The sequence below is a fragment of the Genypterus blacodes genome, unplaced genomic scaffold, assembly GCF_046128005.1.
Source record: "Genypterus blacodes isolate CSIRO-AG114 ecotype Tasmania unplaced genomic scaffold, CSIRO-AGI_Gbla_v1 ptg000293l_1, whole genome shotgun sequence".
Classification (NCBI taxonomy): Eukaryota; Metazoa; Chordata; class Actinopteri; order Ophidiiformes; family Ophidiidae; genus Genypterus; species Genypterus blacodes.
The window spans coordinates 274,507-302,500 of record NW_027467084.1 but is presented as its reverse complement, the minus strand read 5'-3'; the positions used below and the strand labels follow the sequence as shown (position 1 = coordinate 302,500).

The 27,994-nt window shown below is 42.7% G+C and overlaps 1 protein-coding gene across 7 annotated transcripts; it reads right to left on the bottom strand.

Moving 5' to 3' along the window:
• Positions 1-8,956: 8,956 nt before the first annotated feature.
• tpst1 (tyrosylprotein sulfotransferase 1) lies at positions 8,957-27,248 on the bottom strand. Of its 7 annotated transcripts, XM_076137100.1 has the most exons (8): positions 27,085-27,248; positions 26,799-26,987; positions 23,177-23,243; positions 21,701-22,740; positions 17,894-18,092; positions 10,532-10,582; positions 9,901-9,965; positions 8,957-9,220 (listed from the first exon to the last, which is right to left on the bottom strand). In XM_076137100.1, exons 4-7 carry the CDS (start codon positions 22,555-22,557, stop codon positions 9,930-9,932), a joined length of 1,143 nt encoding a protein of 380 aa, XP_075993215.1. In that variant the 5' UTR covers positions 22,558-22,740; positions 23,177-23,243; positions 26,799-26,987; positions 27,085-27,248; the 3' UTR covers positions 8,957-9,220; positions 9,901-9,929. The 7 variants fall into 7 exon arrangements, with proteins under 7 accessions (XP_075993215.1, XP_075993216.1, XP_075993214.1 ...); XM_076137101.1 differs by lacking the exon at positions 23,177-23,243 and having other exon boundaries at positions 9,891-9,965; XM_076137099.1 differs by lacking the exon at positions 23,177-23,243.
• Between the last annotated feature and the right edge of the window lie 746 nt (positions 27,249-27,994).

Here is a 27,994-nt window from a genome sequence, read left to right as displayed (position 1 = left end):
TTTTTTTAAAAATAATAATGGCACCTTATTTATGTATGTATAATTTATTAGCATGTTTTCTTATTTCTTATTTATTTACTTATTTATTTATCAATGCACCTTATTTTATCCTTATTTATTATTATTGGGAGGGCTTTAGGATTCTTTTTATTGAAACAGTGGGAGGGGAGGGGGAACACGACCCAAGACGGCGGGGAGGGATGGTGGCACCTTTCAGCCTCCAGGCAGCACTTATTTCACCTGTCTGTGCTTTTATTCGTTTCGTTATAATATTTATTTCTTATATTTTACCATTATGTATTTTAATATGTGTTTTATTTTATTATTTTATTATCTTACTGCATGAAGCACTTTTTTGCACAGACAGGACAGCACTTTTGCCAGGAGACGGGGTCCACCACCCACTCAGCCTCAGGTTCGGATTACTCCGACTTTTACCGCCGATTTTAACTAATTTATCCTGACTCTCTTATCATTTTCCAACTGCATGGTTTTATATTATTATCTTCGTTTTATATTTATTAATTACTTCTATATATATATATGTGTGTGTGTGTGTATATACTTTTTACTATGTTATTTATTTAGGTATTTATTTATTTATTTTTTACTCTTAACAGCATTATTTAATTCATTTTACTTGTATATACATGAGTATTTATTTATGCCATCTATTATTATACTTTTACCTGTTACTTTGGTTTGAACCCGGGCTCTCACTAGGAAGGGAGCGGTACTTTTACAGAATCTAGCTCTATTTTAGTAGACCACCGTGTGCCAGTGCTACATAAACGTCTTGCACGTACAACAGCATTTACATCACCATACCTAACCCTAACCCTAACTCTAACCCTAACCCTAACCCTAATTTTTAACCATTAAGAGACACAGAACATTTTAAATCACCCCCACCTCTTTTACAAGAATAATAATGGCACCTTATTTATTTATCTGTGTATGTATATATCTTATGAGCATGTTTTTTACTCCTTATATTATTACTTATTTATTTATTAATTAACGTATGGGGAGGATTTTAGGACTTTTACTTAGATCAGTGGGAGGGGAGGGGAAACACGACGTTGAGAAGAGATGATGGTACTTTTTACGCCCCCAGGCAGCACTTATTTTACCTGTCTGTGCTTTTATACTGTATATGCCTGTTTATTTAACCTTTTCTTTATATTATCTATTTATTTCTTTTATTTCTTATATCTTATCAGTACCTGTTTTACTATGTATTTTATTTCTTATTTGCATGAAGCACTTTTACACAGACAGAACAGCACTTATGCCTGGAGGAAGGGTCCACCACCCACTCATTCGCAGGGTCGGACTACTCCGATTTTTTACCGCTGATTTTAGCTAATTTATCCTACTATTCTTTTACAATTGCATGGTTTTATATTCTACTTTTATTTATATTTATATATGTATTTATTTATCTATTCACTTCTTTATATATGTATGTGGGTGTGTGTGTGTGTGCAAAGCACATATATATATATATACTTTTAATTATGTTATTTATGTATATATTTATTTATTTTATACTATATTTCGTTATTTAATTTATTTATATTACACATAGGTATTTATTTATGCCATTTATTATTCTGTTTTTACCTGTCACTTTGCTTTGAACCCGGGCTCTCACTGGGGCGGGAGCAGTAATTTTACGGAATCCAGCTCCATTTTAGTAGACCACCGTGTGCCAGTGCTGCACAAACGTCTTGTACGCACCTAAAGCATTCACACCACTCAACCTAACCCTAACCCTAACCCTAACCCTAACCCTTTTTCCTCCCCTCCCCCCCTCCCAACCCACCCAGGTACGGATCCCCAATCCCCTCTTCCCCTTTCCTAACCCTAACCTCTCTTCCCCCTTGCCTCCCTTCCTCCAGCTCACACAGGTCCCGGATTCCAAGGATGTCATCTCCATCATCACCACATACAGCACTTGCAATATCATCATACACAAACTCTTTAAACAAGCATTCACACAGGCACAAGCATTTCACCCTCCCTTACAGAATTACAAACTGGTCTCCGCCCACAGGAGAAATAAGAACCTGAGGGATTTATTGACATCTTCCAGAATGTCAAGAGTCCCGGAAACAGCAACTCCTCTTGAAACACATTTCAGAAGGGTAACACATGTTAGGGGGAGGGAGGTTGGGTTTAATACAGATGAATTACAACTCCAGACGAGCAATGTGGGTTAGGGTTAGGGTTTGCATTCAATGCACCCATTGCTCCAGAAGATACATCGGGGAAACAAAGAATAGTTTACTCAGTAGACTGAAACAACATGTGTACAACATCACATATAATAACAAGGACACCCCACTAGTTCAAAATTTCACAGAACAAGGCCCCCAGTGCCTCATTATTTACGGTTTGGAAACAGATATCACCTGGAGCGACGGTAGGAGAAGAAGAAGGGAAAGGATCTGGATGCTTAGATTGCAGACCAGATTACCAACAGGATTTAACGTTGCTTAATCAAGTATTTAATTAACGTTCTAAGTTAACTAAAACAAAACCCCCCCCTGTATTTAAACTTTTTTTCTTCTTTCTTCCCCTTCTTCTTCAACACTGCACTCTCGGATTGTAGCCACCGTAGACGGACCATAATTCCAGAACAATCCGGAAAGAGCTCACCCGGAAAGGGGAGGGCCCAGGTTCATTTTTGCTTTTTTTCCCTTTTTCTTTATTCTGTTTCTTCCTCTTGTTTTTGTCCACAGATACCAGGTAACCATCAATTTTCTTTGTCTTTGTAGCATGCTTTTTTAATTGATGATTATTATAATTCAATTTATTATTATTATTATTATTATTATCATTATTACTATTATTATTATTATTAATTGTTTTTTCTAATTTGTTACTATTATTACTATTTATTATTATTATTATTTACATATCATTGTTATTTACAACTTTATTTATTTATTATTATTATTTTCTAATGGTGGTGGGGGTGGTACTGGTGAAATACAGGAAGGGAGAGGCGAGGTGATAGGGTTAGGTTCAAGCACTTATTTCTGTTTTTTGATCTCCGTCATATTATTTATGTTTGTCTAATTATATCTGTAATGTATTCAATGTCTGTGACGGAGCGGCACTGTGCCGGCGCGGCCCCGACAATGACTCTGGTCAGCGCACACACGCACACATGCACACACGCACTTTCGCCCTCCCTCCTATCCGTTCTCCCTCAGTTTGAATAACCCCGTTACAATTTCATAGCAACCAAAGCGGCACACTGGTGATCGCAACCTACATTTACGCACCATGCGGCTTGAGATGCGCTGCGCGCTCGCTCCGCGATGTCCCAGCCGGAGTGGGTTGGCCAACCAGAGGCGTCACATTTGCTTGGTTTAAATGGAATGGTTTCACGCCCTTGCACGGTGACGTGAAAGGGAATTATTTGTTTTTGTTTGCGGAATCCATTCTTTGAGTTACAAATGACCTGCTTTTCATTTCTGTAGAATGAGATATAGTAGGGATAATTTGTGTAATTTATATTTGAGGTGAAGGTAACTGTGACTGCTGTTTTTGTGAGTAGAAATTGGGTTAATTGATTTAGGAAATTGTTTAAAGCCTAGTGGGAGGGGCTATGGAAATAAAAGGAGACTGCCTCAGCCTGGGAGCGGGCAGTCGTGGTTGGGTTACACCTAAGGTAACAGTGATGTGCTTTATAATGAGTCAAGTTTAGTTTTTGGGAAACATTGGAAACCTGTTAGAGTTATTGAGGAACTCCTTTTTTCTTTTCCTTAGAGTGTGAAACCTGTTTTGTAAGGTAATTTTTGTTTGGCAGTCCTGTGCATTTTTCTTTTGTATCTTTTGCACCTTGGAGGCCGGAAATAAAAGAACCACAACGCTATCTTCTGACTACGCCTGGTGTTTTGTGGAGGTTAGAGGTAGAACCCCGCGACAATGTCTTTTTTCTTCTTTTATTCAATTTTCTTTCAATTTATTTTTTTGTGTTTACATATATTATTGCATGGTTTGGGCACTTATTCACGGATTTAAAACAGAGCACTTTTTTGAACCTGGGGGAAGGAGAGGAAGTAACCCCCCATCCCATCAAAGAGAGTCACCAACCCCCAATGTATCGCCTATGTAACCCCTTTTTCAAAGACTATGGACAAGGCCCGGCTTAAGCAAAGGCATAATGCTACCAGTCACTAGAGTGTTACACGTGCAAATACTGTGGCGCAACAGGATCCTGAGTTCTCAGCAGTAGAATGGTGAGCTGGCTGACCCTCCCGTGCACCGAGTAGGCTAGTACTAATAGTACTACTGACAATAGTCGTAGACAACTCCCTAGTATAATAAATAACTTAAACAGCGCAGTGCCTCCACTGTGAAAATACTACACTTACCCAGGGCTAGTGAATGGTGTACTTTCCCAGATATCAGAATGTGAAATGCTAAGAGAGTGGTGAATGCAGATCTAATATGCAGGTGTGTGCAACATGACTGTACACCCAAGCATATATACTTTACAATCGGATTTATTTTATAATGCAGAGAGAGAGAGAGAGAGGAGAACAAGAGGAAAAGAAAACAACCCTAACGTAGATTAAATTAATAACTCAGTACTTTGGTCAATATTATTCATTTAAACAACACCTGGTGGTACCATGAGTTGCAATAACCAGGAAAACAAAACATCAAAATCATCAATCAAAAATAACAAAAAGAGTTCCGTTGGGGCCCGTAGGTGCACGTAAACAGTGGCGAAACTGAGGGCAAGGTAGCAACCGCTACGATGACCCAGACGAAGAGACACTACCAAAAACAACCGTGGGTGGAGGTTTCAGTCAAAGTGCATACACTTTACTCACACGTCCTCCCTCCCCCAACCGGGAGACTGCGTGCAGAGGATGGAAGGCGCTGTGCCAGCTGGGCAGGTGTGGGCTCCCCGAGAGCTAGCATCCAGCGTCCTCAGCCGCAAGGTAGCCGCAGGTTGGTAGGAGCAGGCAAACTCTTGCGTTGCGGCTGATCCTCCGGTGTGCCGGATCTGTCGGATCACCGCAGACAGTAGCCAGGAGCCAGGTCCCAGGAGTGGAGCAGAGTGGAGCAGACACGCATACAGCCCAACGCAGTCCGGTGTCGTGCCGCCAGCAAGCCTCCAGCACCAGCGGCTCGAAGCAATTCGCTATCTCGCCGAGATACAACAACGTGCAAGCATACATCCGGGGTTCCCTTGCCAAATGACTGTTCTCCAGGTAGTGCCAACCCCCAACTACCTGGTCCGTGAGAAGATAAAGCGTTCATGTGCCACACGATCTCGCGGGCTTCCGCCATACACAGAATGTCATTGGTCTCTTCCAACCGGAAGGCACCCCAAAGCACCATGGGCATTGTAGTTCCCCAACCCCATTTAGAGGGCCTTACACTCTCCCCCCACCAAATAAACAGCATGCCCCCATGCTGAGTCACCTACTTAATAAGGTGAAAACCCCAAAAACAAAAACACAGCATTTACCAACACATACTTAATAACATAAATAATGTGAATAAGGAAGAAAAGAAAAGAAGAAAACACAAAATACAGCAGTTATCAACAGTCGAGCAAACTACTTATTTATACAATGGCAGGTGCACATGGCATAAGCACAGGTGTGGGTGAGCAGGTGTTGCAACAGTCTAATTATATCTGTAATGCATTCAATGTCTTTTTTCTTCTTTTATTCAATTTTCTTTCAATTTATTTTTTTGTGTTTACATATATTATTGCATGGTTTGGGCACTTATTCACGGATTTAAAACAGAGCACTTTTTTTAACCTGGGGGAAGGAGAGGAAGTAACCCCCCATCCCATCAAAGAGAGTCACCAACCCTCAATGTATCGCCTACCACTCCTGGGCATCTGATTGTTTCTGTTGATTATTATATTGTGTCATATATGTTTGTTTTGTATATTTTCTTATTCTGTTGATCCCTATAGGTTGATTAATTATAGTTATATTTGTTTTTCCTTAGGGTTAGGGTTGAACCTGGGCTCTTATGAGTAGGGAAGTGTTTTTTTTCTGGCATTGCTGATCTCCGTGCGCCAGCGCACCACAAGTGCTCAGGGCAACTACAAGTACATTCAAACTCTACCTAACCTTAACCACAACCCTAATCCTAAACTTAACCCTAACTGGGGAAGCACACTAACCCCAACACTCCATTACGGTCTGACAGGCCGAATTTTTGTGCTCTTGGGGGCCGGTGTGGCCAAGACAAGGGCGTGTGATGGCCCGTGCAATGGCTGGGGACCCCATCTTGATGACGGGGAACCCATGCCCTAACCCTAGTCGAACCCTAACCCTAACTCTAACCCAAACTTGGAGGGTTTATTAATCAGAGCCACAGTAAAGCCAATACAGGACAAAATAAACAAAAAAGAACAAATATACAGACAATTGACCTTGATTGAGAACAAATACACACAGGAAGGATACAAAACGTGCCCATATGGCAATATAAAATCCAAAAACTGTATGTATTTACCTACATGTCAACAATGTGATTCAATGTACGTGGGAGAAACAGGAAATCAACTCTCCACTAGACTCTGGAGACATAAATATAATGCCCAGGGCAAAAATAGGTGAAATGTAGGAAGGGAGAGGCTGGGTGATAGTTTCTCAATAACTCAGGTTTAAGCACTTATTTCTGTTTCTGATCTGCATTATATTATTTATTCTTTTCTAATTATATCTATGTAATGTATTCAATGTCTTTCTCTTATTTTATTTCATTTTCTTTCATTTGTGTGTGTATATATATTTATGCATGTACTTTGCACTTATTTACGGAGAACACACAGAGCACTTTTTGAGCCTGGGGGAAGGAGAGGAAGTAACCCCCCCATCCCATCAAAGATGATAACCAACCCCCAATATATCACCCACCACTCCTTAGCACCTTATATTTCTGTAAATTATTATGTTATGCTTTATACATTTTCTTATATAGTTTCCTATTTCTATTTAAAAATACATTTGCGTGTATTTGCGACTGTGCGGAATCACTATTTTCAGAATTTAAGAACAAGGACGACATCAGCAGACAAATCTCAAAGTTGCAGCTGTCTGATTCAACCGTGACCAGGATGGTGGAAGTAATTTCAGACGATCTTTTATCGCAGTTGCTAAAAGACATGGAAAGTGCCGGGTTCTTCAGTCTTGCATTGGATGAATCCACCGACCGCACAGATATCGCGCAGCTTATAGTCTGGGTGCGTTTTCTGAAAGGGGACACATTTGTTGAGGAAATGCTGGCTTTGCTACCGCTAACGGGGCAAACACGGGGAGAGGACATTTATTCTACAGTGATGCGTTTTTTTCACGGACCAGGGAAAAAACATCAACTTAAAAAAGTTGGTTTTGCGGACTACAGATGGGGCTCCTTCCATGGTAGGAAAGGAGAAAGGATTTATTGTGTTGCTCAGAAAAGATCCTGAAACGCCGGACTTCTTTTCATACTACTGCATTTTACATCAGGAGCAATTGTGCAGCAAGCTGAGAGGTGGAGAGCTCAAAGTGACAATGGACTCTGTGACACAAACAATCAATTATTATCTATTATCTATTCTTGCACACGCATTGAAACAGACAGTTCCGTTCCTTGGTCCAAGAGTTTGAAAGTGCATACGCTGATTTAGCAATGCATGCGGAGGTCAGATGGCTAAGTCGCGGAAAGGTCCTCCATCGCTTCATGGAGCTGCTACCAGCTGTGCGCATATTTTTGGAAGAAGGGCCGACGTGATTTACTGGCACCCCTGGAAGATGACACATTCATGCACAACACCGCTTTTCTGACGGATATAACGCATCACTTGAATTCACTCAATCTTAAGCTTCAAGGGAAACAAAAGGTTCTGCCGATGATGATGAATGATGTGGCTGCATTTGAAACGAAACTGAAACTGTTTGCGCAGCAGCTTGAGGTGCGAAATTCCACACGCTTTCCTGTTCTACAGACCCAAGTGTCACAACCAGGTTCATTTTCACCCACCCCTTACTGCGCCTACCTCAGGGAATTGAAAGAGGAGTTTTCCTCCGACGTTAAGTTCTTGGAACCTGTGCTGGCATTCACAGAGAATCCATTTGCTTGTGACGTACAGGCTACAACATCCTCAAGGAAAGACACAAGGAGGAGAGCATTGACACATTCTGGATATCCTGTGTTCTGAAGAACACATACCCTGCATTAATCCTGTGTGCTCAGAAAATCCTGACCTGCTTTGGATCTGTGTGTGAAAGCTCCTTCTCTGACATGGGAATAATAAAATCAAAGCAGCGCTCCCGTCTAACTGACAGACATTTGGCAGACTATCTCAGAGCAGCTACAACTGAGCAACAGCCAGATCTGAAATTACTTGCAAAAAGAATGCAGACTCAGAGCTCTCACTAACAACTGTTTGTTATATTGTTATTAATGTTTGTGAAATGCAAAGCTATTCACTCCAGGGTTAATAAAACAGCTGCTTGACCAAGCAGACTGCTTGGACTATGCTAGACTGCATCATGGGAGTCATTTATTTCGGAAATAGTTTGTGTCGAAAGTAGCGTGTTATTGGCTATTAATGCTTGTTGTTTACTCATTGTCATTTTTCTGAGATTTCTTAATTCTCACAAATCATTTTGGTGACAATTGTAAATTACCATGACAAAAATGTCCTAACTCGCAGTACATCTGCGGACCCCCGGTCGAAGAGCACTGTGCTAGATGAAATGTATTCTTTTACACAAATCAAACTAACTAAAGGAGTGGAAAAAAATACACACACACACACACACACAAAGGGTTTAGAAAAAAAGCCATCGTTTATCAAGGTTGATACTCAAAACTGATCAGTACCCATGACATTGCACAATACAAAGGTGTGAAAAAAATTAAACATTAAAATAACTATTGCATCTTCCAAAAGCTAAATTTCATTCATAAATACTTTACTGCGATTTGAGTTCACTGCAGCTTCTTACAACAGAATCACAGTTTTATTCTATCTAGCAGGAAATCATTTCTAACATGTATTTGATGAATATGATGTGACAGGAAAAATTACAATCAGCAGACATTCTGTGGTTCTTACAGTACAACATCAAAGGCCGTGAGCAGGAGGAACAGCCGTCACTCAAACATGTGGAGCTCCAAACCAGATAGTGACGTCCATCGATCTGTAGCAACCACTTCCTGTTCCTCTGCAACAAGTCTGGAAGTGAAACGAGAGAATGATTTCTCATGCAAAAAAAATTCCATAACTTACTTGAAAGGAAAGTGTGTTTGTATTAACGTAACATTGTGGTCATGTTGTGATTATGGTTCATTGTTCATCAGATTCTTTTCTTTGCATGAATCATTGGAGCTTCATCACAATTACAGCTACATAACTCAAACTCAGCTGACTTCAACTTTGTTTTTGTTATCATTTCTATTTTTTAGAAGCATCTTTGTAAGTGTGAGAACAGAACAACGTTAACTATCACTTTCTGCTTTCTGAATGAGAGTCATTGTTTTTTTGCTTCTCAGGTTCTGGCTGACCCATCAAGATGACAGTTAGTACATTTACACAAACATTTGGGATATTTAATCATTTCCTGTCCTGGAAAACTCTTTCCTAACGTTCTGATGACTCTGCATTTTGACCATGAGTGGACTATTCCACAATGCCCTGAGCCAAATGAGGAGAGTCTTTCTGGGATTGGTTCATATTTCTCAGCCTGACTCTGTAGACTTGAAGTACAGAGGGAAATCTGTTAGTCATTTCTTTTGCAGCTCATTTCAACGTTCACAGGGAGACGAACAACATGAAAACATCTTTGAGGGCTTCTGTAAGTACTGTAGCTTCTCCTTGAAGCTTTGGGTTCATTCTAACACCTCACCTGGACCCACCTGTGGTGACGACAGTGCTGCTTTTCCTCCTAACTGGGGTTTGGTCTCTCTGCAGACTTTTGGACCTGTGTGGTGCAACACAAAGGCATCAGATAAATGTCTAAACTCAACACACACACGTTTGTTAAGCACAAGGTGAAATGTTTGGTCACAGCGTTTGTGACTTTCTAATATGACTCATTTCTGTGCCTTCATGCCTCCTTCAATGAGCAACATCAACAAAAACACCACAACGTACAAAATCCACCAACGCATCTGGTAACTGATGATCCTGAAGGACGCAGACAGACTGTGTTTTCCTATCTACCACAGGGGGGCAGTAGTGCTCCTTTGCCAATGTAACATCAAACTCTTAAGCAAGGACATGGAAACAAACAGATGCCACAGTGAGAGTAAGAGACAAAATGACTGCTAACCAAAGCCTGAACACAAATGAAGACTGAGCCGTGAAACAACAGGATGGATGGAATTATGTGAAAAATAAGTCCAAAACTTCAGGAAATGACTAACTGAGAGCAGATGGGTGTCTGTAACTTGATCTTTCATTGAGCTACAGATGGTTTGAATAAAATCAGAAGAACTTGCTGAGTGTGGGAATGAAGCTCAACAACAGGCAGGAAAGTGACTGTACCTGTGATTGCTCTCTTAGGAAATCTGGGAGCTGGAATTCACCTTTAAAGACCTAGAAACACAAAAAAGGAGCAGGTTTCTAAGCTGAATACATGAACTGAAGCTCCACTGTGCCAAAGCATCTGTCAATCATCATATAGCACCAAGACCATCACAACTTCACATCTGGAAATGATGCAAACTGGGAATGTTGTGACGGTCACGGTTTCATCAGAGGTGAAACCTGGAAACCTGCCACTGTCCTGCTGGTGTCAGACTGGTGCCCCAGGGAGCTGAGATGAGGAGCGGAGGAAGGAGGGAAAGGAAAGAAAGGAGGAGGCAGAAGGGGGAGTTCAGTTTGAGTGACAGCAGACTCGCCCAGCAGGAGGCCGACTGAGGGCGTCGCCTTTCAGAAGTTCACTGAGTGAAACACAGACAAGAATAAGGTAATAAATAATAATAATAAAGTAGTCATTAACCCTTTGCGTCCATCATCTACTCATCCTGACACACTTCATTTAGCTCTTCCTCCATGGTAGCTACTCCCCAGTGGTTCAGAAAGTGTTTGGAGCTTGGGCAAAAATCCATCAGCCGGACTTTTACATGCACTTTAAATCTTTGATTAAATTTCATGTTTGCACCTTAATGTTCACTCTGTAAAAGAGCTGGATTATGTAATGATCAATCCATCAAGTTAAATGAGTACATGAGTTTGTAACCTCTTGTAGAAAAAGAATTACATCACTGATTACGTAACTAAAGGAGAATGGAGAATAGCAGAATCGGTGCATGTAAACATGATGAGCATCTAGACACATGGGACAAACAAAACTTTCACCTGGCAAACAACTGACATTTTTTAACTAACAAAAACATTAGAGAGTTCCTCAAATGACATCATACTGCTGTGAGTATTTTTAAGTAAAAGTACAAATTTCCAGATAGAACAAGAAGAGAGAGACAAGGGAGAGGAGAGAGAGACAAACAGAGAGAGAGAAGAGGTAAATGACCTGGAGAGCAAAACCCAGTGTACACTACACATGAGAGCAAGAATGTCAGAGTCTCAAGGGGGTGTGTGTGTGTGTGTGTGTGTGTGTGTGTGCGTGCGTGCGTGCGTGCGTGCGTGCGTGCGTGCGTGCGTGCGTGCAGACAGACAGACAGACAGACCTTGCTGGGAGGAAGTCATGTTTAGTTAAAGATTTCTCTAACAAGAGGTCCTGGTCGTCCAGAGACAAAGACACATGTGGAGGAAAGGTTGAGCTGAACTGAAAACACTGATGAGGAGAAGCTGAATAGATGACAGGACATAGAAGACAGGAAACAGGAGCCAAAGGTCACCTGGAGCTGCTACATCAGGAGACGGAGACAGCTAATGACCAGGAAGAGACCAGAACAGACATGTGAAGACAACACGAGTCAGACTGACGCATCACAGACTGGGTCTGGGTTCATTCTGATTAAACAGGAGATGATTAAGAAGATGAAGAACGAGAGCTCTGCCAGCCGTTCTTGCATTCACATATCTGTACGTTATCTTGATATGTTCTACAGATAGCAAAGATAAGATATTTATTTATCCTGAGTACAAGTAGGCGATTGAGAGATTGGTTAAAGCAACGTGACCAGAGCAATGCTGCCCAAACTACCACTGTGACTGGATCTCATTCATAGTTTCATCTCCTCTCTTCTCGTTCTCATTCATCAGGTTCTTTGAGTTGGAGTTGTGAGCATAAAGGGGGCCTGTGCCCAGAACACTGACAGTGGACCAACGCATGAGGAGCCTAAAGAAGGAAGTAACGGCCCTACTGAGAGCCAATCACAATGCAGACAGCATCAGTGAGGCATGAGACCCTCACAGTGACCAACCAAAGAGACTGAACGACATCTTGAGCCTCGCGGGGACGAGGCACTAAGCTAGGATCTTTACTCAGTCACACTCATATCTCTGCTTGATAAGGCCTCTGACTTCAAATGATTGACAAAAGAACACTGAGGTTGCGCAGAGAGCGAAAGAGAGTGTGTGTGTGTCCGGTGTGTGTCCGGTGTGTGTGTGTGTGTATGTGTGTCCAGCAGTGTAATCTGTACTACGTTTCCAAAGCAGAGACAGGGAGGCGAGCGCATGGTTCTGATTTCCTCCTGGGTGCCATTGCAGCTTTAGTCAGTGTTCATAGGCAGGAGGCCAGACGGCTCAGTTATACCAGGTCACACACATGGAATCAGAACTGAAAATGCTTTATGATGAGGAAATGTACAGAAGAGGCTTGGCGGTCAGCCTTGAATGTCACAAATCAAGTTTCCCTTCAGACAAAAGAAAGAAACCAAACTCTGCTTGACATCATAAGGAGAGGTGATGGGGTCAGACAGAGCTGGGCCTCCTCTTCACCTCTGAGCAATGTTATGAATGCTCTTTACAAATGAAACCATGAAATACCCAGAATCAGTTGAAAAAGAAACACTTGGAAAACTGAGTCAGTCAGTGAACCAACCGACAGGAATGTTGTTGCCTTCGTTTCCCTCAAGTAAACTAAAGCCTCCCATACGACCACACTGACTCTGGAGACACAATTAGGAATGTATGACTGTAACCACCACAAAATATTACAGTAGAATGGTGAATACTGTCAAGAATTTAAGAGCCATATTGAAAATGTGACTTGAGGAAGGCTCACTGCAGCATGGGGCAGGAACTAACAGAGCAGTCAGTCAACGTGTTGGGGTACAAGTGGCAGGTTAGTCGATTTAAACCCTGCAGAGCTCTGAGCTTCACCATTGTAGCTCGAGCTCCTTTTGGCCAAGCTTGAGTCCCACGGGGGTTACCATGACAATGGCCCAGTGTGTTTAGAAAGCAGCCATTCTTGAGCCACAATCAACACAGGAGATTGTTTCAGCTGCATGCTCGTTGGCTTCAACCCTCCATGGACAATGTCACCTATAGACCTTATCTCGAGGCACTTTACATACAGAGCATTTGAAGAGACCAACAGGGTTAGAAATCTCCCCTTTAACTGGAGAAAACCTCAGGCAGAACCAGACTCTAAGTGGGTGACCATCTGCCTAGACCAGTCGGGTTTGGAGAGAGATGGAGAGAGACAGAGACAGAGAGAGAGAGAGAGATGAGAAGCACAGCAACAATAACGATAGTACAAGTGTAAATATGACTAATAATATTCATACTAATAGCAGGTCAGGGTCTACAGGCTTCCACAAGAACCTGTGAGACAAGAAAACATTAATGCCAATCCTAATGAACCTGAACACTAACATAGGCTCAAATAGATCTGAGCAGTACTCTGACTCAGCCTTGGCAGAGGTATGCACTTTCAGAGGGGCTTCTAGTATACTCCCTGTTTAATAATACAAAACCACATATTTCCTTTTTACATGTTTTATATATAAGCTTTTCTACATTAGAGAAAGTCCAGAGAGCAAACACACACTGATCTGGGCTAAAGGAGTCGGATGCATTCATCAATACGTGAGGTCCTCATTAATAAATCTTTCAGCCATGTTGTCTTTCCATGCTCATCAATCCAACACATTTATGAGGATGCATCTCTGTTCAGGTCTACTAGCAAATCAGCCACAATGATGATGATGATGATGATGGCCCTGGATCAATACGATATGATCAAGCGGCTCATCATTAACTCTCCAACCTACTGAACCAAAGCGCAGCAACATTCACGGCTCATTCTCTTTGTATTGTTACTGTTGAGAAACTGAGAACTTATTGATCTCAATATCAATTTCTCACGAGGGATAGAAACAAGTGCAAAGCCACTTAAAAGCTATCGATTGTGGCTTCACAGTCTGGCCTGGCGAGCCTCATTTAGAGCACGCTGGAACCAAAGTCCCTTCATCAGAGGACTCACACCTGATCAACCAGCGACACGGGAGCCAAAACACAACAGAAGTCCAGGTGTTTCCACAACAGAGACAAGAATGGATTTCATGAATTCCATGATTTTCAGCTCATCTGAACGAGGGTCACTGACTTCTTTTTTTTGAAAGTCATATTGTGGCAGCAACAACACTATCTGACCTCCATCTGCAATAAATATACGCCATTCTGTTCAACAGCTGCTTCCAAACTATCACTTTTTAGCAACTAAATACAGGCTACATATTATGTGGTGAGATGAGCCAGAGGGTAAATATTTAGATAGTGATGGAGAAAAACTCAAGGAAGAGGGGGGGGGGGGCATTACACAAGAGGCTCCATCATAGTGCTTCAGCTCAGGGCCAGAAGTCGTACTGAAGGTTGAGGACCTTCAGAGTATTACACAAGTCAAAGTTAAGTCAAATGTATTTACATATATCACATACAATGTCTCCGTTTTAAGAGGGTGAAGCAGATGGAGGATGAATCAGTAACGGGACGACCGGCCATCTGTGATGCTCAGAGGTGAAGGAAACAGCAGCATACTGCATTAAGATGGAGAGTCTGCCAGTTACGTACCAGTTCCCATGGTGACATCAATAAAAGAGAACAACCTTATTCAGCCCGGTTGCATCTTGGCATAATGTAAGATAGTAAACAGCCACATGAAGTGCAAGACAAGGTGAGTAGTCGCAAATAACAGTGCAGTCTGTGCCGAGTCCACAGTGATAGGGAGGCAGTAGCTCAGTGGGTAGAGCTTCCGCTTGGGAACCAAAAGCTTGGGAACCAAAGGGTCGCCGGTTCAAGTCCCTGCCGAGGTGCCCTTGAGCAAGGCACCGAACCCTCAATTGCTCCCCCCTCTGCGAAGGGTGGTAATATATAATGTAAGTCGCTTCGTCATGCTGCTGAGTTAAAGAGGATCACTGGATCCAACAATGAGCAGATAAGTGACAACAATGTGGGGAACCATTTGTTGACATGGTCCCATGGACTGAAGATACCAGCGTGTATACAGGCCGATACAGCAGAATATAAAGCTTGCAGCGGCTCTGTGAGAGGGAAATCCCGCAAACAGTCTGCAGATGTACAAAGCACACACACTAGAAACAAGTGAGCACAAACACGCATTCTGTCAACAAGACAAGGAAGGTCTATTGTGAAGAAACTCTTGTGAATTACAACCTTTCAGTAAAGAGAAGGAGGGAACACAATCATAAATAATGACTGCACATATGCAAACCATTAAGGTGGAACATCTTTGTGACAACATGGATGATTGGATGAGCAGGCACACCTGGACTGATACAGACACTGTACATGTGAGAGCCTGGACTGATACAGACACTGTACATGTGACAGCCTGGACTGATACAGACACTGTACATGTGACAGCCTGGACTGATACAGACACTGTGTGGACTCACTAGCAGGCCGTGGCTAACCACTAGCTTTCGCATTTCACATGTTCCATCACTCAAGAAAATACTTTTAGAACACGCCATCTTTACTGGACTCACACAGGGGAGATGAAAATGATGTTGATCTCCTCAGTAGGAATTTGAAAAGCATTTATCCTAAAATGTCACAAAGTTTCTGTAAAAAAACACAAAGATCAGTGAACACATGTTGAGCACAGCACAGGGCTTAAGAAGTGTGTTTGTTCCCTTGGCCCTCTGATAGAGCAGAAGAAAAGGAGACGGGGCATGTTGGGGGGAATTGGGGACGCCACAAAAAGGGAATAAGCAAGTACAATAAAGGGCTGTGAGTGTTTGATGCACTGGGCACAGGAAGATGATAAATATGCTGCTGAAACGCACTCAGTGACAGCATGGCTTTCTCATCAGAATGTCGACTTGTTTGCCCGTGATAATGCATTTATGAAGAGTAAACTGTACTATAAGTCATTATAAAGACTTCCACGGGACTTCCTTCTTCTATTTTGAACCATATGAAGGTATTTTGCACCTCTGCTACCTCGTCTGCTTCTTTTTCCACACCGATCTGTGGTCAGACACACTTTCCATGTCCAAACCAAGGGAAGGTTTCCTCTCCCCTCACATGTTTCACTCCACATGCTTTCCATTGGAGTCATAAGTGTTCTGACAACATGACACATTGCTCCAAATTCATTATTTTTTCCCCCCTTTTCATCCCCCCTTTCTTGTTCCCTCAAACAAATGGAGAGAAAAGAATCTCAAAACCACTAAGGGTACAGCCCACTGAGCACCATCTAGTATATCATCTATTATCTAAAGATGGAACTATGCACATGGTAGTAAAACCAAACCAAGGGTGTTTTGTGTTGCCCTTCCGTAGCAGGCTCTTTGGCCTCTTTGGCATCTTTTGGCACTCTTTGGTCTCTTTGGCGCTCTTTGGTCTCTTAATAGTTTCTGTCTAAAACAGCCAGAAATTGCACCATACAGAGGAGCATGAAGGAAAACTTGCATCTGAAACTTAATGCTATAGTAAATGTATGATTTATTGATACTAGCATGCTTCATATAGCGCCTGAGCAGAAGGTAGTCAGCCTACACAGAGCCTGAGAGATCGAAATATAACAGAAGTGTGTACTTGAGCTCAGAGTGGTGAAATTCAGAGAGCAGAGCTACACAGCAGGTCACCTGATAGCTCAGTTTGAGGAAAGGAATTTAATAAAACATATTCTGAGCCAAAAATAGCGTATGTCTGTCCAAGAAAAGAGGACGCTTTGATGTCTGGCAAGGACACCACTGCTGTAGAAAAGAAGAGGTGCGCAACCAGTCTGTCTCTCTCTCACACACACACACACAGACACACCATACAAAGATTATATTACTACGATTAATACTACTATATATGGCAGTATTACTACTAATACTAGCAATGGCATCAAAAACAGAAGAAGAAACAGATGTGGCAGTAGAACCAAGGCAGTGGATCATATCTACAGGCGCAAGAGCAGTATGCAGGCACACATTTGCACCCTTAGACTGTCAATGACTCAGTCAGCTCTCTAGAACAGACCAAGGAGCAGTCAGTGAACTTTGAAGGAGCAGAGTGCTGCACATGCAATGAAGGTGTTTCCTTTAGAAGTTTACACAGACATGTATTTATAACCTTTCTCAGACTGCAGCTGGCAAATAATTGTTCAGTTTTAAGATTAGACAGGTCATGTTTGGTTCAGTGAAGTAAACATTGTCATACAGTCCATGTTTCATAATTTCATGCCCACAGAAAGGTGGGGGGTGATAATGCTGCACACGTTCTCTGTCTGCAGATGTTCATGGAGCAGCACTGGTTATAAACACAGTGGATATAAATGCAGACAGAGTGAAGGAATGAAATGGAGAGAGAAACTGAAGCCCGCCCACTGCTGCTTTGAAGGGTGTGGCTGCCTCAACGGTATAAATGTTGGTGCTTATGAGGTGAATAAACCTTTTGATTGCATTGTGCAAAGTGAAAACTTTGATACACTGATAACACTTCAATATGGTTTCATCTAAAGGAGGAGCAGTCAGTACTCACCCTCCTGGTGTTGTCCAGCACTTTGGCGTCAGGCCGGCCATAGTTGGGGGGGTTGGCATGGGGGTCGTAGCCGAGCCTGGACAGCATGGGGGCGATGGCGGCCATGTCCCTCACTACGTCGGCTGGAATCTTCCCCACCCACTTGGACAGAGCCTCCACGTTCACAGGCTTGATGACCTGGTCTGTTGACCTCTCCACTCTGACAAAACAGCAAGAACGCATTTATGTTAATATGGCTACCAAGCCATAAGTGCTCATAGGGGGGGTCCACGGTCCCTGGTTTGAGAACCCCTGATCTAACGCAACTGGAACATGTTGCTTATCTAAATCTGAATTCATCAAAGTATACAGTACAGCATATAACAAAAAACACAATAAGCATACAGTAACATACAAACAACAAAAAGAAAAAAAAAATTACTGCTATAAGCATACACACCAACATGACACATCATAAAATAACCTCTGTGATGCGACACAAAACCATTCCACTGGTCACATGACTACTTCCCTGCAGGCTCATGCTTTTAATGGCATCCAGCCCGTCAATTATTCATTGGCAGGCCTGCTTTACTCAAGGTGGTGTTCTGTATCACCAATGGTTGATAAGAGAGAGTGGGAGAGAGACATCAAGAGGTGGTGGGGTGGGGCGGTGGGGTTGGCTCCCTGTTCTGGGACAAGTAATGGAGCAAGTGTCTCAGCTGGGCAAGGCCTCCACTAAATCAAGGCCAAGTAATTGATGTTAATGCTAAGACAAGGTCCCGCTCTGGGATCTGGCTGCCCACTGACTGAGATCTCCATGAAGATAGAGAACCCGACCCAAAGGCTGGGGAAGGAGAGGTGGTGGTGGTTGTAGTTGGTAAGAGGCATTTTATACCAAGTATCATGGGAGTTGACTTTAATGCACTGTGGGCAAAGTACTTGAGTGAAGGTGGGACAAAGTGTTTATGATGGTTAAATGCTTCTGCTCTGCCCTGGAAAGCCTGGTTGGCCTCCTCCAATACATCAGGACCTATTTAGAGCTACTACATGATAAGTGGACAGATGAGACTGCAAACGTGAAATGTGTCAATAAACCCACTGTAGAAGTTCTAAACATCATATTACAGCTTTGAGCAGGTTGTCAAGAACAGGAAACTAGAAACTCCACTGACCTGCTGACATGAAGTCCAGTGTTTCATGACCACTCCAAGACTCCAACACAAAGCTGGAAGTTTCCAAACTGTTAATACCTGATCAAAGTTGTATGGGTGTGTGGCTCTTAGCGGGTCTGGGTTTGGGAAGGCACGCAGGAACAGTGTGCAGGTTCCATTCCAGCTACAGGGTATATCAGCCCATTTAAACTATAAGCTAAATTGAGCCAAAATTGTAAAGAAAAACACTGAAAAAGCTCCTTAAGCATTTTGGATGAATCCAGACAGTACAGTGCTGCCTATGGCTCAGAGGGCCGGGGGTAATAAGGTCCTTGTTCATTAATATTTCATGGAAATCAATTTGGTGAGGGGTGACGCAGACACTAAGTGACCTGGGGTCTGCATCTGGAAGCCAAAGAGCACTTATCACCGTCTTTCCCTGTGTGGAATTTTAGTCTCTTGGCCATATATGATCTGATCTCTTCTAGCAGCGTTCAGTTATTCTAGGTAAAAGGTTAAACACACATTCTCCTTTTCCTTCAACCAGCAAAGCAGAACAAGAGGTTCCACTGTTTGGACACAGGAAAAGAGTGTTATGAGAGACGGTGATGCAATGACACTGTGGCCTTTCTGAGGACCTCAAGAGTACTTACTTTTTGGAGATAGCTGTCCAGAGCTGGAGCAGTATGGCTGAAGAGCATATAAGAGTCTCCATGGCAACAACATGCCTGAAAGTTATTTTGCCTTGGTTTTCAAATTGGACTTGTAGTTATTCGAGTTTGTGTGTGTGTGTGTGTGTGTGTGTGTGTGTGTGTGTGTGTGTGTGTGTGTGTGTGCGTCTGTCTCATTTTTATACAGCTACACATCTAACATCTAAACCTCATACACCTCAGAATTAGAACAAAGAAACAGGTGCTGATATTCATTCTGAAATGTATCTTAAATTCCAACTTAACTTGTTTTGTATTCTGTTTTTTGTAAACCTGTGATGTAAATGTAATGTAATGCCAGCCTGTGCGTCATCGTAGTAACATACAGTACATCTGAATACTGATGTCAATCATAAGCAAAGACACACAGCAGCAGCCCACAACAGTGAATCACGAGTGAAGATTGTAGTACTTGGCAGCAGTCAGGCACTGGTCCAGTCCAGACCTGGTCTAACATGGCTGCTCGCTCTTTGTGTGGCTGATAATGACAGCAGCTGTGATTGTACAGCATTTGTCGTGTGTTGTCTGTCTTGTATGTTCCATTAAGCTCTACATTATGCTCCATGGAAGAGGCAGGAAGTCAAACTTTTGAAAGACAAACATAAAAAAGCTGGAGCTAAAATGCATGTTGGCAAACCACAAGGCTTCTGTGCGAATGTCCTCTGGGCAGCTGAAACCAAATAAGAGCTTTGTGGTGAATCACATTTGCTCTTTGTTCCCAGAAGAAACAAATGAAGCTTTGAAAAAAAACAACAGCATCCCTGCTGTGAGACATGGAGGGGGTTAGGGTTAGGGCAGCTCTTCAGACAGCTACTGACTGGACTCATCACCAGACACTGAGTGATGACGAAAAACAAGCAATACAAGGTAGAAAACAAAAGACAAGCAAAATGACAAGAAATGAAATGAGTAGACTATCAGAATTTTCAACCAGATGAAGGAAATCCAGCCTCATAAAGGCATATGGGGGAAATGGTCTATCAATAAAAAGAATGTGCAGATAATAACAAACCTGACCCAAATATCCAAAGAGGACATGAAGTGTGCTGTGGTGCTACGTGGCAGGAAAGGGTGGTAGCAGAGGCAGAGGGGGGCAGACAGAGGCAGGGAGTAGGGTTGCTCCCTTTGAGAATTTCCTCAATGACTTCCAGAGGCAAACATCCTAAATCACAGAAACCAAAATACCTCTGACTCCAGACGGGCCGTTAGGGAGACGTAGGAGGAGGCCTCATTTACAAATGGAATGGTTGTGAAAACGTCTGGAGGCTTTATGAAAGGACAAACTTCAAATCCAAGAGTTGCCCACTTATTAGCCCTCCACAAATGTAGGCGATGGTCAAAGGTGTTTCCACTGCCTAGCTACACCTTAGTAACCTGTCCATTCTCTCATTTCCCTCCAGGCAAAGTAGGAACAAACAAACTAGACTAGACACGCCTAAGCCCAATTCTATTCCTTTTGGAATGTGATGCGTCAGGCCCTGTTCACCATGTGCATCATGTGAGCCTGGCATACATTAAAAAGTTACACATACCAGATATTTATTTAGCCACCATTACCTCAGCAATCAGCTAATCAATGTGTATATGCAACCATAGAGGAATCCTCTGTAAACATGACGGGCTCACTTCAGGGGTCATGGGGTGACAGCAGAGAATATTGCAGAAGCTCAGGCCAAAATGACAATAATGAACAGGAGGAAGAAGAAAGAAAAATCCACACCTGTACATGGAATTAATAGGAGTCAAAGTTGAGATTTTTAAACTTCATTTTAACAAACTGATGGCTAATAACCTCTTTACAGAACTAGAAGTAATGAAATAACCTCTAAGCTCATTTGGAAGGAGAGGTCTAAACTCTGTTAGTGACGTGTTTTTCTACTAACCTCTTCTTTGTCGCATTGAAGCTTCTTGACAAGGTTTTCGAGACGAGTGGGCATAGAGAATATAACATAAATACAACTTACTTGGAGAGGGATACTCCTCCAGCTTTCCCAATCAGTTCCTCATGGTGAAGGACAGCATTATTCCAAGGAATGTCAAGAAATTTCAGCAGTGTCCTCATCCACTTCTCCGGGTGGAGGACCAGCTGTTCGTAGTGGACAGGGAGGCATTTATCAGCCGCCTCCAGGCACTGAGTGTACATGGTCTCTATGGCCCGATTCCACTTGGTCAGGCAGTCCCTGTAGCTGCTCAGGTCAAAGCCAGCGATGGTCACCCTCCGTGAGATCATAGAGTGGACTGAAGCTCTGCCATCTCGAATCATAAGTACAAACTTGGCATGGGGAAAGATTTTGGCCAGGTAGGAAAGTGACTTCAGGGCAAAAGGGTCCTTGTTGCAGAGGAAATTGGCTGGTTCCCCATGTTTGACAATTATCTCCAGCAGGAAGGCCTGCATGGCGGCGTCCAGCACCTCGTCTGTCACGCCAGCCTCATCCAGACGCATCTTCTCTCTGCCCGAGCGGCTCCACATCTGCTTCATGGCCAAGATGCGCGGGATTACGCGAGTTTCCTCACCGCAGCGCACCTCTGGGTGGGCGTCTAGCATGGCTCGCATTAATGTGGTGCCGCTGCGGGGAACGCCCCCAATGAAGATGAGCGGCATGTCTTTGTTGTAAACAAATGGCGTGCTGAGGTTCTGGCCTGTCCGTAAGGTGGTCCGCATGCTGCCGCCCAGTGCGGACAGAGGCAGAACTCCGCCGGGCTGGCTGTGCTCATCCGAGCGATGGTGACACTCCATGGCGTGACGGCCCAGATAGAAGACAGTGACTGAGCTGATGACCAGGCAGGCCACCAGCAAGTTCTGTTTCAGCTTACCGATCATCTTACAGACCACAGTTGGGAGAGGACAATACCACCACAGGGGCAATTCAGGGGGCGGGATGGGAAAGAAGAGCAGCTGGAGGATAATGAAGGTTCCCACCCTTTTAAGGTTGTTTTCTGGTGACCAGGCATGGATCGAGCTCCCTGGTGCATAGCAGTCGCTCAGTTCCCAGCTCCATGAGGCCTGAAGTATGACAGAAAAGAAAGATTCCCATTACACAGTATTCCTTCAGTAAAGTCAACATATTCCAGCATTTCATTAGCCAGATGTGACAGATGTCAGGTAACAAGACACTCTGTCTTTAGGCTGATTGCGTCATAGTTTAAACAATTGAGGAAAAATGGAATCAGATCCTGCTGCATGTTTCTCAATGGGCAGACTTGCCTCATACTGAAATTACGCAACACGTCATGTTTAATGTGTGTGACTGTGTGTGAATGTGTGTCTCCTCTGACGGACAGCTGCAACACTTTAACAAATTAGACTGATCCAACAAATAACATACAAGGATGATTAGAATAGAGTTAATTGAAAGTTTTTGTAGAACCCAGATCTTAAATTATTTGAATAAGAATCCAACATTTTAAAAGCAAAAACAATCTTGATCTATTTTACACACCTTAGCCACAGAGCAGGAATGAACCAAGTCATCTCTGTCTTACGCTCTCTGCTCAACTGTCCTTCCACTGTGAGAGTGAATGAGTCATGAGTAGATGGTTAGTGACCTTAACCAGGGCAGACTCAGAGTAAGAAACAGCTGATGTAAAACTAAGCTGCAGCTAAGTACCTCAAATATTTCAACTGTGTTATTACTAAGGAATTCACAAGTAGTTCTAACATAATCTGACACTGGATCCAGCTTGCCTTATTGTGCATGTGTGATTGGAGTTTGAGTCTAATGGCCTTAAAGAAAAACACCACCCTCACTTTCACAACTCCATATAATCAAGTAATCATTGTTGCTTGTATACCAGCTTTAGATTAAAACACACCCGACGATTGCTGTAACCAACTAACAACAGAACCACCAACACCTGAGGGTTTAACCAGTAACACATACAGTCATGTGACTAAATTACTTAATAATAAACAGGCATAATTCAGAAGAATGTTTCCTTGTAAACATGAGCCTCGCTCCTCCGTATGTTCAGGATCAACTAAATCTCAGCCTGAGCTGACATCAGATTTGGTTGCCTAGGAGACAGAGCAAATACTTACAGCAACATTGGAACATAGGTTGTCTTTGCATCTTTGTTGATGTGGAAGACGGCAAACTAAACTAAATACTATAAATGACTATAGCAAAACAAACATGTGTATTAGCCAATCAGCAAACAGTCTTGAGTGGAGCAACACTAAAACCTGGATATGTATTTAATATAACAATAGTCATGACACACAACACCATCATTCAATATGATGCTATACTTCTATTTCACTCAGGTGTCAATGGGCCTAACGACACCTTTCAATCTCAATCACAGCAGCCGAGTGATAAAAGGACTCAAATATAGTAAGAGACTAAAAAATGTGACTTTCTGTTTTATGTTTATTGAGAAAAGCAGGCGGCTGATCTTCTGCTCAGACCTGACCCTGAAGTGTGAGTCTCAAATAGACTGATTACTTCTTATGGTTTTGTTGCATTATTGAGAAATAACCAACCATTCATGAGCAGATAGAGGAATAAAAAACACTTCATACAGCAGAGTTTTTATGTTTCTATTACATTACACATTAAAATTGGTAAATAAATGGAATGATTTTTTTAAGTGGGGTTGAGCCCTCTGGTGTAGATTCTTATCTGATGTAATCACAACAGGATAATGTGCTGACTGACATCAGACCAGGCTGCACTCTTCATGACAAAGACAATGAGTTGTGTCCTGGTCAAATCTTGGTCAGCATCAGCCATTACATCCTGTAGAGATTCTCCAGCTTGGGGCTTCTGTCTGCACAGAAAGTGCTTTTTCTGACAATAACATTTAATCATAGATTTCCCTGGCTTGCTACTGGAGCTTTCCCACTGATTCTGTGTGGCTTCACAACTTCATGGCAACCTGCTGTTTATCACGACAACTGGATTTTGTTTGTTTGAAACTGAATGGTTTGCCATTTCACTGAAATATCGCTGCACTGAAAATATCAAGATCTGATGTCAAATTTGGCTTGTTAGTATTAACATAATTAGGAAATGAAACTATGAAAAATGCAACACAATGGAAAGAAGCCTAAAGGCTCTTTGCGCTGCGCAATTTGGATCAAATCTGTGACTGATTCACCTCATGGCGCCACTTGATTGGCTGCTTGTGGCGAGGTGTGAAAAAGAGGAGGGGCTACATTTCTGCTACAGTGCAACACTGTCAGCACTCTTAATTGCATTCAGATTCCATAAACAAGAACACACAAACACACACACACACACAACCCCCTCTGCAGCCTTAAAGTGATAGTATAATAGTATAATACAACCTTTCAAGTTTGACCCATCAGCACCTTCAGATCAGCCAACCTCACTGCCTGGATAACAAACTGGAGTTCAGATCTAGGCTGGTGTCTTGTTCTACCTTTGTGAAGTGCTGAAATGTGTTTGTGTTAAATTAATTGAGGCCTTCTCTCCTGTTACTGATACTGTATCCTCCTCACAGGATATTCTCCCATTGATCTGTTAGGGGAAGCTGTGGAGGCTCAGCTGCTCTCCATGGAGCAATGGTGAAACCAAACCACATCAACACTTAATAATGAGGGAGGCTCTGCACTTCATGAAGCCCTGACAGCAGCGATGTGGAGGTTTCCTGACCAGAGAGAGAAACAAGGAGAGCATCTTCACAAAGTTCATTTTTCATTCATGGTCATTTATGTTCCCACATGGATTAGCGAATGAAGATAGATCACATGACCAGAATCCTGTCCTTGATCTGGGGTGTGGACAGGATTTGAATGTGTCGATCCAGAACTACAGAGGTTTGCATGTGATTGTCTACCTTTGTTTACCTTGTGGAAATCTATTGTACACTAAAGAAATGGTGAGCATAGGGTTGTAAGTGCTCAGTAATATGTGAGAGGGCTCAACCTTCAACCATCCAACTGACGCACACAGACACACAGACACTTGACAGTCAAAATACTTTCTGGGCCAAAAGGTGAATATATTCATGTCTAATTCAACTGGTGGTCTGAAGTAAAGTAGCTCTTAGAGGCTTTTCCATGAGAGTCCATACTGAAATGTTGCATATCAGTTTATCATTTTAAGGCAAAAATAACAAGCCTGACATTGTCGATCAATTTTGGAGATCAGCCGGCTTCTATGAATATTCTATATGTGGTGTTTAGGTGTTTAACATGTTTAAGTGGAGTCTCATTGATAAAACCCATATGTAATATCCCCTATATGAACCTACAGGCTGAGGAAAGGGAACGTACACAATGTTTACAGACGGTGAATCAATCAACATTTACATGCTTGAATTACAATCAGATAAAATAGACCTCAAAGTACCACAACGTCAATTCATGCAAAAAACATTCTGATTATGGTGTTAACATGTCTGAAGAAATCAATTTCCTGACTGAATCAGATTAGAATAGAAGTTTTAGCATACATGTAGACACAGTATCATGAGGCTTTAGAATGAACTTTAGAACTGATCTGACCCTAACCCTGATCCACAGCACATACAGACTAACTATCCCCAATCACAGTATGTAGACCTAAAGTGAAGCCTGTCTGATACATCTCACAGGCCAACACACTCATGCATCTTTGACCCACATGACAAACCTCACATTATTATTGCAAACATTACATTTTAATGCTTTAATCTTCAGGCCTTCTAGTAATTTATCACCACCTCTGACTAATAAATATGAATGCTTTTTCTATGTATGCATCAGCTCAGTAAAGACAAAAGCTACATTGTATGAGTCCAATCTAACATGAACCCACGCTGCTTTGGCCTCCAGACTGTATGTGAACATGCGAATATATACATACACACTGTATGAGAATATGGCTGATCTGCGTCTCTGATTCTCTTCATCAGGTGTGGGTGTGTGTGTGTTTGTGTGTGTTGATGATCATTAAGGGCGATTTTTTAGAAAACGGTTCGTCCAGACGTTATCAGCCTACCAAGCGTCATGTAACGGTTCTTTCTGTCCTTCACACACACGCACGCACACACACGCGCGCGCGCACACACACACAAACACACGCGCACACACACACACAAAATGCATTTCTTTACCGCAGGCTTCTTCTTCGTGTGTTCATTACATGACCCTGGTCCGTCAGTGAGCTCGTCGCCATAACAGTAACTCTCTTTTAGCTCAAATGGAGCGAGACGAGCGGCTGTTTGGAGGCGAAACAAATGGCTGCTGAAGCCATTTGAAGCCCCGCCGACAAACTGTACTGTGTGATTGTCGCAGTTGTTGGGCTGAGAGGAAGCAGAGCAGAGCGGCATTACACACATACACACGCGCGCGCGCGCGCGCGCGCACACACACACACACACGCCACAGAGGAAAACCCACCGAATTCTGCGGAGGTGACGCGGGAGACTCGCGCCGGTCGGTCAAGCCTCCTCCAGGGACTCCAGCGCGGCTCTCCGCTCAGTCCCGCCGTCCTTCGGAGTCACTTTGAGGGCTGCGTTCTGCCGTGTTGCTCCGCTGGTCCACTCTGAGGGTCGATACGTGATTAGTCTGGAAGTCAGAGGAGGCTGTGAGCGAGAGCTGCTGATTGGTCGACAGTGTGTGGGCGGGGCTACGGCAGATTTAAAAACACAGTACCTTTAAAACGGTTTTTATGTCACGAAGAAGAAAATCAAACTTGAGTCAATAAAGCAGCATAACTGTTCTGCTCTGATTAAAGGGATTTAATTAAAGCAATGCTTCTCTAACTGCGGTGTCAATATCATCTGTGGTTCTCGCTGCGCCCCCTGGTGGCCTACAAGGTGCTTAAACATCTGTGGAAATAATACCACAATGACCAAGTATTCACAGATCAAATGTCTTAATCCAATGTTTTAAGTCAGCTACAATGATTCTCTTTTCATTATCTCTATTAAAATAATTGGATTTTCACCCACATCATTCCTACATGGCTGCACATTGTACCACAAAGCCAATTTTGACAAAATGCAATGAAAACATAAAACATAGCCAAGGGAACAACACAAAACATTTGGTGTGGATCCAAATCCAGAACAGAGCAAATGATCTCTAAACATACTGTGAATCATTTGTGTTGTGATTTCCATGTGTCTTTGAGTTTAGCCTAACATGTTCCCATGTTGAGTATCAAAGTAAGTCAATGAGCTTAAGTAGCTCACATTTTCAAAATGTTTTCTCAGTGTGGACGCCATATGCTGATCAGAGGGAGTCACGATGTAAGTGTCATATGCAATAATTTAAAAAATACCTAAATCCTGAACATTATATTTGA